A 15,093-nucleotide genomic window follows, 5' to 3' on the forward strand; every position below is an offset into this window, starting at 1 on the left:
ATGTACTGAGGGACAAGGAAGGCAAAGGCACTAACACAAGGGTAGGATAGCTTAAACAGCTGAGGAGTTTTACGGAGATCTGTACAGTAGCCGGGGCAACCAGGAAGATAACGTAAGAAGTAGTAGTAGCTCAGAGGAATCAGGCATCCCACCGGTAACGACAGGGGAAATAAAGAAAGCCTTGGAGGGAAAAAGAGACAAAGCCCCTGGTGAGGATCATGTAACATCAGATCTGTTGAAAGAGTGGGCAGACTGTGTTATAAAAACTGGCCACCCTGTATACAAAATGTCTCTTAACGGTGAGGGTACCCGAATCTTGGAAGAATACTAAGATCATCTTAATCCATAAAAAAGGGGACGTCAAGGACTTGAAAAATTGCAGACCGATCAGCTTACTGTCCGTTGTCTACAAGCTGCTTACAAAGATAGTAGCTAATGCAATTAGGAGAACGTTAGAATTCAGTCAACCAAAGGACCAAGCAGGATTCCGTACAGGCTACTCGACAATAGACCACATTGACACTGTCAATCAGGCAATAGAGAAATGCGCTGAATATAACTAACCCCTATATACAGCCTTCATAGATTACGAGAAGGCATTTGATTCGGTCGAGTATCAGCAGTTACGCAGCTGCTACGGAATCAGGGCGTCGACGAACCATATTTAAAAATACTGAAATAAATCTTTGGTTTAGGCGCATGTTAAAGAGCCTCAGGTGGTCAATAATTCCGGAGCCCTCCACGACGGCGTCCCTCATAATCATATCGTGGTTTCGGGACGTTAAAGCTCAACAGTTATTATTGTTATTATTATATTTTTATTATTATTATTATTATTATTATTATTATTATTATTATTATTATTATTATTATTATTATTATTATTATTATTATTATTATTATTATTATTATTATTATTATTAACAACACTTGATACTGGTAGAGTGTTGGTTTATGTAAATTGAATTACCAAAAATGAAAGCTCGAAGCGTTTATATTCAACCTGGTTGAATGTTTTCTCCGCAGTGCATTGTGGTTTAAACCGCACTCGTCTTAAGCGTCTAGTCGTGTTTTGGATTTCTCATCTTGCAATATGATTGAAAAAAAAAATACAAAGACCAGGAGAAGCCATTTCTTGACTTGCACTCCGCGAAAATACACACTGCGGTGTAGCTTTTCGCATGCGACAGCAGCGCAAGAAGATGGCCTAGCGAGCAAAGCAAGCAAAACTAGAGGAATATCATAATCTTCTGCCTTTATATATGGTTTTTTTTTATCCTGCGACAAGAGCATCTGTAATTCCGAATTGTCCACGTGCGTATTCACGTGGCTATCTTGAGAATTATTAAAATAAGCAGATGATAGGACATGCAGAACATTAATTTAGGCAAAACTCGGTATGTGACACTATCGCGTTAATGACGAAGCGTGTGGACGGGGTTGTTTTTCACGTATTATTTCTGTTGTCGCCGAGCGGTCTATGTAGTAATAATAATTTAAGGGTTTTTACGTTCCATAACCACATTGTCATTATGAGGCAAGCCGCAGTGGGGAATGGTGTAATAGGTTTAAACACCTGGGGTTCTTGAACGTGCACCTACATCAAAGTAAGCTGGTGTTCTTGCATTTCGTCCCCACTGGAATACGGCCGCCATGGCAGGCAATCGAACCCGCGACCTCGCGCTTAGCAGCGCCCACTTTATCTGCCAATCGCTCCCACGGCGGACACATATTATGTAGGTGGCGCTGTAATAAAATTTAACCCCTATAGCTGACGCTTAGAAGTCCACAGTAGGCTATGCTCTGGAGAGACATTCATAAATTAAACTACTTTAACATTATTAGTCAATTGCATTGGTCGTCCCACCCTCACCCTTAAGCATATTCCACCTCACCCGTTGTAGCACAGCCTCCATCGGCCTACTCGAGTTTTGGTACCAATGGTGGTCGCGCTGCCCAAAACTGGATTTTTAAAATCACGAGCCATACAACGCTCTCGCCTTAATGAATGATGGTTACTTAGCGCTCTCTGACGGTACGAAGTGTTTATTGACATTACTGTATGACTGAGACGATGGTAATGAGGGATGCGAGGAAACCAAGAATTTGATCATCTAAGATTCCTGACCAATTAGGTCAGTAGATTAGTAGGTGAACATCGTGTCTACCAAGTATGAAAATAATAAAAGGTAGTCCGTGCATCTCAGAGGGGGCCACACTTCCTGCGAGATGCGAGTCGCGCACTGCAGCACACTGCTTTCAGCGTCATTTGTTACAGCACGTGACTTCAGTTAGCCTCCCACTGCGAAACTCTCAGTGCGGTCACTCTAAAGTCGCCGCGAAGAAAAACAGATAGAAGGTGGGGCTCGTCATGTAAGCAAAACATGGCACATTGCCTACAATACGTAAGGGAAGGCAGGGGAAAAAACTCCGCTTGCAGAGTTCTTTCCCTGCATCGCCTTGGCAAACGTAAGGCCAGCGTTAATAACAATATCTGGGGTTTTATGTCCCAAAACCCCGATATGATTATAAGCGACGCCGTAGTGGAGGGCTCCGGAAATTTCGACCATCTGGTGTTCTTTAACATGCACTGATATCGCACAGTACACGGGCCTCTAGCATTTCGCCTCCATCGAAATGCGACGTCCGCAGCCGGGATCGAATCCGCGACCTTCGGGTCAGCAGTAGTGATGCAGAACTATCGATGGTACTATCGATACTATCGATAGCTGAGTCACTATCGAACTATCGATGGTAAAAAATACTATCGATAGCGCTATCGATAGTAAAAAATTCGATGGTACTATTGGTAGTATAAAATCAACTGCGCGGACTCACTGCAGAATAAACTTGGTTTCCCGCGCACGTGGTACATAGTGGATTCGGAAGAGCAGGATGGAGGGAGAGAAAGTTGGCATGCTTGTGTTCTTCACCCGAGTGCTTTGCTGACACATGATCATAAAGTGAAATTGTTCAGCTATAGCGCAAAGGAAGCCTTTACATGTGGTGGGACCGCGCGGCTTCAAACTGATATTGCATTTTATGATTTCACAACAAAAAAATATCAAGAAGTTAATTGTAAGATGTAACTGGTTGCTTTTGGATACGAATTTATTGATGAATATTTCCCGATATTTTCACTGCGGAAATATTTAATTTCTCTACCAAAAATGATCATAAATTAAGCGAAGCTGGTAGTAGGCTATCGTAAATATTTTGGCAATATGGCCGGCCAGCAGCCGCATCATTATTCACACCATTATCGATAGTATTGTCACGTGGATGTGACGGTGAAGAATGCTGCAGCAAGACTGGGAAATACGGATATACGGTCATTTACCATATATATATATATATATATACATATATTTATTTATTTATATATTTATATAAGCCACAAAAAAAATATAACTCAGAAAGACTTTCCGACGCGCGGTATCGAACGGGCGACCTCTCGCTTTCCAGCGAGCGGCGTTTAACGGTTACGCCATCTAGAGACACTGTATATGCTACCTTTAGGTAGCAGAGTTGCGCATCTGTCTTCCAACGCCGCTAGCAACCATGTATTGCGGAGAAGCTGCCGCTTGGGCCAATTTTTTTATTTCTCGACGCTGCCGCTGCAGCGAACTGAATTAACACTAGCCATCGACAGCCAATGTTTATCGCCGGTCTTCGACACGCCAGACAGGTTAATCGGCGACACAGTAGGCATGTCGCCTGCAAAAACGAAGTGCGACATTACCGCATAGCTGTGGTTGCTAGCCGGACCTATGCGCTACTCTGCTACCTAAAGGTAGCATATACAGTGACTCTAACGCCATCAACAGTACCGTCTTTCCGCCTGCTAACGGCGAGCTATTTATATACACTATTTCCTTCAGCATGCTTTCTTATTCGCCACATAAATGGCGCAACGTGCGCGCGTTGCGCGCTTTAAAGTTCATCGCCCCGCTCCTGCGAACGCCGTTGGTCTTCGTCCTACAGGGCGTGGCCGCCTTCGTGCGCTTATCTCGAGGAAAGAAGGGGGCGGCCGGGGGGGAAGCGGGCGGTTGTATGTCTTGTGCTCTCCCCGCGAGGTCCGCACTGCTGAAGCCACAGAGCGTACGAAGGTCACTTCGCAGCGGCCGCGTTTGCGAAAGGAGCGCGCTGTTTAAACAGAAATAAATAACAACTGTGACAGTTCGCGCTCGTCCTGTACGTGTGTGCCTGTTCGTTCGTTTCGTCAGCCCTGCTTTATGTTTGAGCAGTGCGCTTCAAGTGTCGAGCTGTGACGCATGATAGTTCGCGTTCGTCCTGTGTGCGTTCTTTTCGTGCGTCCTTTGGGCTCGAGCGACGCGCTGGCATTTTCGAGCTGCTTTCCATTCTTCGCGTTACATTGCAATTTATTGCTATCGCATTCATTGCTTCGCTGTTGCGGCGAAACTGTGACTTTTATACATCAGTCATCAAACCTTCCAGCGTTATCGCTGGTGTTCGCGTAAGCTCTCGAATAAACTTGACTATTCGCGTCCGGCGCGTAATCTTAGCAGAGTGATCTCAAGCAATTGTGAGGCGTCTCAAAGATTACGGCGCGGTCTGCGTCAAACGTTGCTAACAGTCTTTGTGGGTGAAACCTAAATACGTCAAACCAAAGCAATGAACACGCGTTCCAGTAATATCGCTATAGCAATAATAACGATGGTACTACCGATTGCACTATCGATAGTTTGTTTACACTATCGATAGTTTCAAAAAAACTATCGATAGTCAATTTACCGATAGTTCTGCATCACTAGTCAGCAGCCCGGCACCATAATCACTGCTCCATTGCGGCGGACAAGGCCCGCGTTGACAGCAATGTTTACCTTCTGGTGGCACGGTAACAGGGCAGTTCAATGCCTTCCTACTCTTGCAATAGTGAACAGCAAACTTATTGACAAAAACAAAAAGACATTCGTGAAAGGTTGCTCAGCTTGCCCCAAACATCGCCTGGTGAGGTGCTACGTTGTCTTACGGTAAACAAACACGCGACACAGAGAATAAAAATAAAACGGCTTTTCGAGGTCCCTTGCTCACATAAATTAAATATTTCAGCTCATAATCGATATAAAACGGGTCCTGACGAGGGGCCTTTTAGCGAACTTTACCATGTAAAAATAGAAACGCGCTATTCTGTCCCGAAGAAAGCTGGCCGCAAGAGCCGGGTTTCAAGCCGCGACCGCCTACAATTCTGCAGACCAGCATAGGCAGTCAAACAAGAAGGCGAGTTTCTCGATACAAATTTATGTGAATCTAATCTGTTTCATTACTCTTTCACCAACACTTATCAGAGAGGGAAACGCGGCCTGTGTAGCATGTCATGCGTAAGTCAATGCACTTTGGGACGTATAGTTATGTTATTTAGAAACAAAAAGCGCGCTGTTAAAACTAAAACGACTTTATTAAAACCATTCTTTTTAAGATGATCGAACAATTTTCTGCTTGCAAAGGTATTCTTCCTTTACTTCTGCTGCTTATTGAGCTTTAAAGAAAATGTCTGTGGCAGCGAATATAACACGGCCAGGCGTCTTCACGTAATAGCGCAAAATATTGAATTTATAAATTGATGCCAACAAAAATTAGGGACGTCAAGACTCCGCACATTCGCAAACTCGCGATCGTCGTCACCGCCTCCCAAGCTTGCATTATTTTCTGGAAGTTAGTTTTTTCACATTACAAAAACAGCAGCGCTAAAGGACGCGTAATTGCTTTAAGAAACCCGTCGAAGCCAACAACAATATATCTTCGGACGAAATATATTGAAGAGGCAGGGGATGAGAAGAAGGGCAGCACGCTCTTTCGAAAGTTCGTAGTTATCAAGCACAGCCAAGCGCCTTGTATGTGTGCACCCTTTCAGTGCAACAGAACTGCTGACTCACAGTCGAGCAGCGCAACCGGCCGCTCGTCGCATGCGTTGCCGTTATCACTCGGCGGCTGAGGTTCGCGCTCGCTGGTTGTACATCGTAGTCGTGCTTTTTTTATGTATTGTGGTTTTCTCAATCCGCGCGATCACGGCAAGCGTCATCGCGCGAATTTTGAACGTTGAAGGTCCGTACGCCACGTGGTGTGAAAATCAGTGAACTAAAAGCGATGTCCCGAATTCCTGGGTATGAGAACGCATGCGGCAGTCGCTTGTTATGCAATGGAATACTCGAGGTCCACGTGGTCGTCTGTCGGATTTCAGACAGTGGGTTTTTAAATACAAATTTCCAGTTATTGTCTGCGAGCCAAACATGGATTCGACTTTTCGCATCTCTTGGTATATCAATAAGTGGTCTCACAGCGATCAACGTACAAGTAAAGTACTAGTTTGTATACGACGCGATATGACGCCCTTAGGACACGGCATCGTGCCGCATACTAGCAACGATTACGTGAGGCTGACTATAACACATAAAAGGCGGACGTTCTCAGTAATCGGAGGATACATCCACCCAAGCGCGAAGATCGACTGCTCCCACCTGAAGACCGTGCTGCAAGCCGCACAAAGCCCGCACATTGTGATTGGCGACTTCAATGCACATCATCCCCTCTGGGGTAGCACTGCAATGAATTGCCGTGGAAGCGACTTGGCGAACTTTATGTGCACTTATGGACTAAGCGTACTCAACGACGGGTCACCAACATTTATTCGTGGTACTTCCTACAGCAGCTGCCTCGACCTTACCTTTTTATCCAGGAGCCTTCTGTCTACTGCATGTTGGTGCACGGATTTGCAGACTCGTTGTAGCGATCACTTTCCAACCTACGTTCACTTTAGGTGGTTTCGCCGCTCAGCTTCACGCTACATCCGTCAAACAGACTGGACCTTGTTCAAGGCATCTGTCAAGACGAGCTGTCAGCACACGACTGTATCATCCGAAATAGAGGACGTCTTGCTTCCTTCTTTTCTGCGTGACACAACCAGACAGGTTAACCTATCAATGCAGAGATCAGCAACCGACTCTCAATGCGAGGCCCTTCGCGCAATCCGTCGCCGCGCAGAACGACGACACAAACGAAAGAAATCCCCGTCAGACCTCTCCGCCTGTCGCCGAGCTCAACGACACGTTCTTCGGCATCTCGATAAGATTGACAGGCAGCGGTGGAGGACGTTCTGTGGATCTCGCGACTCAGCAACCTGTATCTAAGATCTGGCGAGTGGTACGAAGTCTGCAGACAATTCCACAACAAAGCCAACCATTCCGAGCCGTGGCTCTACATCAAGGTCGGGGAAAAATTGACGTAGCCGGTGACTAATGTAGCCTTATCGCGGCCACCACTGATGCTGTGATTCAGGCTCTTATCACCATTGCGTCCCCATCGTCTGACGAGCGCCTCGATGTGCCTTTCACAATGCATGAGCTTGACGCTGCAATTTCTGTTTCCCGACGCTCATCGGCACCAGGACCTGAAGGAATCACGTACGCTGCACTCCGCCATTTTGGTACAGAAGCACGACATATCCTGGGGTGCTATCGCGGAACGATTCTATTTTTTATTCCAATGCTTTTCGTGTTTTTCGCGCTTGGCCATTGGTCAGAACGACGGTCCGTCCGCGTTATCAACGTGAGCAGCCAGCCGCGAGTGGTGGATGATAAGAATAGCATAGAATATGGCATGGAATCGGAAATAGCATCGTTCCGCGATTGCACCCCTGCTGTCTCACTATAACACCTCGTGGGAGTCGGGAAATGTCCCAGCTAAATGGAAATGCAGTCGCATTATTGCGTTGCTCAAACCAGGGAAGTGTCCCCATGCCCTTTCCTCATACAGCCCGAATGCCTTAGCCAGCTACGTCGGGAAAGTTATGGAAAATATAGTACTATCAAGATTAGACTGGCTTCTAGAGAGCAATAGTTGCTTTCCTGCATTTATGAACGGCTTTAGAAGAGGACGATCTGCAGTTGACGGTGTGGTCGACTTGATCTCAAATGTTGAAGAGGAAAGCCAACGCAGACTAGTAGCGGCCGTTTTCCTAGACATTAAGGGCGCCTACGATAATGTTCTGCATTATGCGATCCTTGACGCACTGGAAGATTTAGACGTCGGCGGACGACTGTACGCCTGGATCGTAAGTTACCTTAGTGGCCGTACAATTTACATGACGAAAAGCGACGGAGACACCGATCGATATAATATTCACTGTGGTGTTCCCAAAGGGGGAGTTTTGTTCAACGTTACGATGATTGGACTAGCAGCAGAACTTCCCCGCGCGGGAAAGGTCAGCGCATATGCGGATGATATATGCATATGGGCGTCCGGAGCTACTCGTCCCGCAATTGCGTGCTCGACTTCAACGTGCAGTGACGATAACAGCCAAATATCTACGGCGCCAGGGTCTCACTCTTTCCGTTGACAAATGCGCAGTGCTTGCATTCACGCGCAAACATGTCGGGGTACCCTATAACTACTAATGGAACAGCGATACCTACTGTATCGCACCACAAGTTCCTTGGGGTAATCATAGACAGGAATCTATCGTGGTCGAGACACGTCGCAGCATTGAAATCAAAATTGAAAAGCTTTGTTCTCGTTCTTCGGACAGTGGCAGGAGCAAGATGGGACCCGTCAGAATCGTCACTTTTTCAACTGCACAATGCTCTGTTTGCAGGATATATAGAATACAGCCTCTCGGTGCTCTCAAACATGAGACCTAGCTGTGTGAACACGCTAGAGAGTATTCAAGCTCAAGGATTGCGAACATGCTTGGGCCTACCACGCTGCACGTCAACGAATGGAACCATCGCAGAAGCTCGATCTTGTCCCATCAGTGTATACATGCGCTGCGAGCCACTTCGAGTGCATCTTCGCCTGTTGACCCGACACAGGCAGCACCCGCTATCAGCGCTCCCCGCCACCCACCGAGACTGCAGTTGCTCAAGAGCAATATCACGGCATGAAAACATTCTGCCATCAAGGTTTTCTTCCCCGAGATTTCCTGGAACACCGCCGTGGGTCCTGCCTAAACCGCCTGTTAGCCTTGTGATTCCTGGGATTACGAAGAATCCCTAGTTTCATTAATTTGCCTCAAACAACTGACCCTACATCACATTTATACAGCGTACGTCGGTACCGTGCACGTGTACACCGATGGATCTACCGCACTATGTACCTCCGTTGCAGCCTTTGTCATCCCACAAATGGTTATCGCTCGACGGATCAAAGTAGACCACAAGACCACATCAACTGCCGCAGAGCTTGTTGCTATCCGAGAGGCAATAAGATTTATTTCCGGAGAACAACCTCCTACATACATTCTGCGATGCCAAACCGGCTTTGCAAACCATTAATTGCGTCATGAGACAAGGCCCATATTATATTTTAGCCATAGAAATTGCGGAGCTTCTTCACGTTGCTTCAGCAAATGGCTACCTCGTCACCTTCCAGTGGATTCCTGCCCACTGCGGCATAATGGGAAACGAAGGGGCAGACACCGAAGCTCAAAGAGCCTTATCCAGTGGCCCTGAAGTGTGCATTGCGTTTTCACGGCCAAACACAAAAGCCCTGCTTCAGTACGTAATACGCGACCTCACACTTGAGCACTGGACCAAACCGGAGCGACGACACCGGCGATTGCACAAATGGGACGCAGAAATGAGGTTCTGCATGCCTCGTAAATTAAAACGACATAACGCAAGTATGATCTGTGCGGCCTTCACAAGATGTTAGGCACATATCATTGGCTGCAGTGACACCGGTCCCAATTGTGATCACTGTCAAGTGCCACAAACATTTGAGCACATATTTTGTACCTGCCCAGCATACGCACGCGAACGACAGAAATTGATTTCCTCTACTGAAGGATTGCATAATATACCATTAACTGATGAGGTTGTGTTGGGCCCTTGGCCTGACGCCAACAGTGCAACTGTGGTCATAAGAGCGGTCGCCGCTTTTTAGAAGCCACTGGGCTGGATGCGCGGCTATAGCACTCCGCCACCTTGACGGGACTGTACATACGCACGTCCCTAACTTACCATCGTCATCCATCACTCTTTTTTCCTCCCCTTTCCCCTCCCGCGGCGTAGAGTAGCAGGCTAGAGCATACTATCGCTCAGGACGACCTCTCTGCTTTTCTGTAAATAAACCTCTCTCTGTCCTTCCTTCCGTGAGCTGTGTAATACCGCGCACGTGCTGATACAATTCCTTACTATTTTTATTTTTATTCACTATTGTGTGCGTAGAAAACAGAAAATGCATCGTAGGTGGAATATCTTAATCTAAGCCTGCTCTCACACCGACTTTTCCCAGTAAGTACGGCTTTAGGGTGTGCGTCGTAAACTGACATAAACCGCGACCGGACTGTCTAAAAACTCATGCCGGAGAGTACTTTTCGTGCTTGCTGTGATTTATCTCGCTGTTTCCTCCCCATTACAGAGCGGTCAAATGTCGTGGGGTCGAGGCTTGTGCGTGCTGGTTAAATATTGGCAAGTGTGCACATCAAACGACATGACTGATGCCACTATATTTAGTTATGGTAGCTGACTTTGTTCAACGATATAACAGCAAATGGCTTCTGACTTGCGTCCAAGTGCTTTTAAGTTGTTCATTATGCAGTATTTTTGGATACACAGACGTGGCAGTATTTGTGGATATGTAGGCACATGAAGTACGTGTGATATCCACACTGCTGTGTCTACAAAACGAAACATCTTTCTTGAGTGACTCTGCTGAACGCTTACGATGCCGCAGTATGTGCATATTTTCTTAGACGACGTTATTTGTTTAACACACTGCTAACCAGAAAGAGTGCGAAAAGCTATATTGTAGCCCGCTGCCTATTGATGAAAGTTCGCAGAAAGGTATCCTGAGAGGTTTTTCTCAGGGTTAAAATCTAAGCCCACAAAAACCTTATAAATTTTAAAGATACAGGCATATTGGTATTTCGAGGGATCATCTGCATGAAATATCTGCCTTTAGTAGGAATGTGTGAATACTGGCACTAAATTTTACTCTAGCGTTTCTTCATTCGTCCCCACTTAGGCGAATACACGGTGCCCAGAGGATCCGTCGCTGTCGCCGCTATCTACTTCATACAGCGACATCCCAGGTACTATGAAAATCCGGACATATTTCAGCCGGAACGATTTTTCGACACCAAGGAAAAAAATCCTTTCTTGTACATTCCATTCTCCGGTGGCTTTAGGAACTGTATTGGTGAGTCTTAAAATATATATACATATATATACATACATTGTGTGTGTGTGGGGGGGGGGGGGGTGTAGGTGTGTTTTTGTGTGTCTGTGTGTGTGTGTCAGCAAGCACTTGACACACCTACGTATAATAAAAAACGCACTGACATACAAGCGATTACTTAATCATTGTGTTAATAATAACAATATTTTTCCTATAATGCTTCTATTCTACTATCATATCCTATATTCACAGGTAATCTTTTTGGTAATCTTTTTAATATAATTTGTATTTCTCGTTGTTACTAATACATAGCAAAGCCTATTGTGTTGTTTATTAGTAGACACTTCTCTTTCTAAGTACTTATTGTTGTATTGGTGTTATATTATTTGTATAACGGTGTTGAAAGAGTTATATAATTGTTTTCTGCTGATCATAACTCATTTACTCGAGCTTGTATGTGTTTGCCTTATTTTTTTCGCAATGTTAATCCTTGCTGCTCTAATACTCTGACGTGCGCACTCCTTATAACTGGTTCCCCGATAGTTTTTCTCGCATTTTGGCCTCCTGACGCTCTATATAACATGTAAGCCCGCTTGCGTACGTGCTCACGGACTGAAAGGCGACGTCAGAACATTTAGTATAACGACTGATATGCGCAATTAATCGAGATAACCATGTTATGTCGCTACGAATGTGGCCGCTAACAGTAATGTTTTGGCTCTGACGTAAGCGTTCGAGTCGAAATAACGCCGATATGGCACGAACTGAAGACGGTGGAAACGAAAGTACGTGCAGGGTTTAGCCCCGAATTGACACATTTCAATCCGTGAGTACTGTACATATGACAACATCAACAAACATAAACTGAATCGTGAAAATTTATAATAGAGGCACATCAACATCGGTCACTTTGTATTTCATTTTAGATCTAGGAGCCCTGGGCCTACTTGATTTTTCCTTCACATTTTTTGAAAAATAAACTCGCACGTTGCGACCTTGTAATATTTTACGCCCAAGGACGTATCCAGTAAGAATACTTACCTTCGGCTGAGGCTAGTGCTGAACCTACTCTATAGAATGCTTACTGCATGTGCATGAATTTGGCAATATCGAAAAAAAAAGCAAATACGTTTGTTTTAGCTTCATTCAATCACAACAAATGAACCCAGGATTTCGTGCAAATGTAGCATACCTAATCAGCAACCTTTTTCTCTGAACAGGTCAAAAGTTTGCTAACTTGGAAGACAAGATTCTGCTAACCCAAATCATGCGTCGTTACACAGTCACCTCCAAGCTTCGCATGGATCAGCTGCAGCTCTCCCTCGAAGTTGTGCTCAAAGCCATACAAGGCCTTGAAATCAAGATCCGGCCACGTAACAGAACAATGAAAGGGGACTGACGTCGCATACGAACAGCCTATTTATGAGAAGCCTTCCACCCCAAGTCTGATCAGTTTGGCGCGGCTACCGTGGTCAGCTTACTTAAAGAGGGTCCTCTTGTAATTAGTGTACATTACCGAGACGTTTACGCCTAAATGTGTGAATGCGTGCGACAGAAAAATTACATTCTTAGCACCTTGAGACAAAAACACTATTAAAAGAAAGTGTGTTCGTATCCTCGAAAGTTTTGATTGGTAAGTGCAATGCACGAAATTGACTGTTGGAAGAAATGTGTGTGTATTGCTATCAAGCTTATTTAGTGATAGTAACTGCAAGACTGGAAGCACTATGGCAGAAGTTTTTTTTTTTTTGTTTTTTTTTTCAGAGAAAATAACCGAAGTGATTCAAAGGTAATTTAATTGTACTGTAATGAGGAGGTTTGTGGGGATAGCTTATCTGAATATGTAGAGGTGCTCAAGCATGAAGTCATGTAAGAAACCTTGCATTTCAATAAAGCGGCACATTTATGAATTTTTGCCAGTCTGTCAGGCAGTCGCTCTTATTTTTTTTCTGTTTATGTATACGCAAGTCACAAACAGGTATTACTTTCGTTTTCCATGGCAACATCTTAGATTAACAAGCATGTAAAATAAAAACATGTAGAAAGTGCTCTAGCGCACATACTACTGATGTGTTATTCAAAGAACATAATGTTTACCATGTAAGACAAAACTTCCTTTATATTAATCATAATTTCATGACAGTGCTTTATTGTCACTTGTGTGCAGAAGAAGATGTATTCAGCGATTTCAAACTTTAGGGTCCATGTTGCCGTGCCAGTGTCGCGGCGAAACGCCTGCATTTTTATGCAATGAGCTACGCGTCATGACATGCTTTCTTCTGTTGTACCCCATTGTTCAACGTGCTCGACATGGGACCGCCGGCACAATTACACAGCAAGGCTGAAGAACTGGAAAAACAGTCGCGATTTGTTGTTCAGACTTTCAAAGGAGAGCTCGAAGCTCCATTATGGACGATGCGCGCCTGAAATAAAAGTGCCCTAATGCAAGCAGTCGTAAGTCCCGAATAAACAAATCGCCGCGCAAGCACTCCGTACATATGGTTAACCAGCGAAGCTGAAACGTGCGGCTCCGGTGTATTACTGGCTTAATCCTGACGGTTCATTAAAATAGTTCTCAATTATTCAGGTGAAAGCCTTAGATGCCTCATCGAACGCGAAAATTTACCGTCGGCGTCGGCGTCCCGCGGCGTCGGGCACAGCACATGTGAGGCAAAAAAATCGTCATGACGTGATTGCGTCACAATATGACGTCACAGATCGCAAAAAATTGTGACGTCATCATGACGTCAAGAATTTTGGCGTGACGTCACATGACGATAACGATAACGTCGACTATGTCCGTCGTAATTTTTGACAGAACTCAACTTGTGTCGAACACAGGCCTTCCTTAGCTAGCTACTGTATTTGCTCGTATACTACCGGCGCTCGCGATTTTGGCGGTCTACTTTTTCCTTGTGATGGCGACTGTAGACTAATGCCGGATGATGATGGCTATTCTGCCGTTATAACAACACTCTCTTTATTCAATCTCATCGCAATGATTGATTTGTCCACCGATTTTTTATGTCGTACTTTGCATCACTAGAAATTCTTTGCAAATTTTAGCTCGGACAACATTGCTATTCATGCTGTCTAGAAGATGTGGCAAAAATGAGCCACCAGTAGCCCTGCAGCTGGCACGGTTTCGTTCGTCAGTGCTATTCCAATACCAAACTAGCTCATTGAGACGCTTGACGCATTCGTCAAATAGCACAGCATGAGTGATACCAAATGCGCACACGCTCGTTCCCATTCGGCCACAGACTTGTAACACTGCGTTTCGCTTGCGTCGCGTCGCATAAGAAAAAGTTGCTCATAAAAGCAAAAGCATGCCAGTTTCTCGTAATATTCCATCGTGGTAGCTGGCGCTTTGAAGGGGTGCTTAAGGAAGAACGGTGGTATAGTAACTGTCATTGAGCGCGCTTTCTGTCTCAACGCACGTTACCCACGTCTGTCAGGCAGTCGCTCTTATTTTTTTTTTCTGTTTATGCATACGCAAGTCACAAACAGGTATTACTTTCGTTTTCCATGGCAATATCTTAGATTAACAAGCATGTAAAATAAAAACATGTAGAAAGTGCTCTAGCGCACATACTACTGATGTGTTATTCAAAGAACATAATGTTTACCATGGAAGACAAAACTTCCTTTATATTAATCATAATTTCATGACAGTGCTTTATTGTCACTTGTGTGCAGAAGAAGATGTATTCAGCGATTTCAAACTTTAGGGTCCATGTTGCCGTGCCAGTGTCGCGGCGAAACGCCTGCATTTTTATGCAATGAGCTACGCGTCATGACATGCTTTCTTCTGTTGTACCCCATTGTTCAACGTGCTCGACATGGGACCGCCGGCACAATTACACAGCAAGGCCGAAGAACTGGAAAAACAGTCGCGATTTGTTGTTCAGACTTTCAAAGGAGAGCTCGAAGATCCATTATGGACGATGCGCGCCT

The 15,093-nt window shown here is 45.0% G+C and overlaps 1 protein-coding gene and 1 long non-coding RNA gene across 4 annotated transcripts in view; one reads left to right on the forward strand and one right to left on the reverse strand.

Annotated features, from left to right (window-relative positions):
* LOC119395138 (cytochrome P450 4V2) overlaps positions 1–13,046 on the forward strand; it is a 65,640-nt gene extending 52,594 nt beyond the window's left edge. For both annotated transcript variants that reach the window (XM_037662428.2, XM_049415523.1), the window contains 2 exons: positions 10,984–11,157; positions 12,357–13,046. In XM_037662428.2, coding sequence (XP_037518356.1) covers positions 10,984–11,157; positions 12,357–12,535 — 353 coding nt within the window. In that variant the 3' untranslated portion in view covers positions 12,536–13,046. The remainder of the gene's footprint in view (positions 1–10,983; positions 11,158–12,356) is intronic.
* Positions 1–15,093, reverse strand: part of LOC119395159 (uncharacterized) — a 62,589-nt gene that overhangs the window by 46,055 nt on the left and 1,441 nt on the right. The window lies entirely within an intron of this gene.

This window comes from Rhipicephalus sanguineus, chromosome 1 (genome assembly GCF_013339695.2).
Source record: "Rhipicephalus sanguineus isolate Rsan-2018 chromosome 1, BIME_Rsan_1.4, whole genome shotgun sequence".
Classification (NCBI taxonomy): Eukaryota; Metazoa; Arthropoda; class Arachnida; order Ixodida; family Ixodidae; genus Rhipicephalus; species Rhipicephalus sanguineus.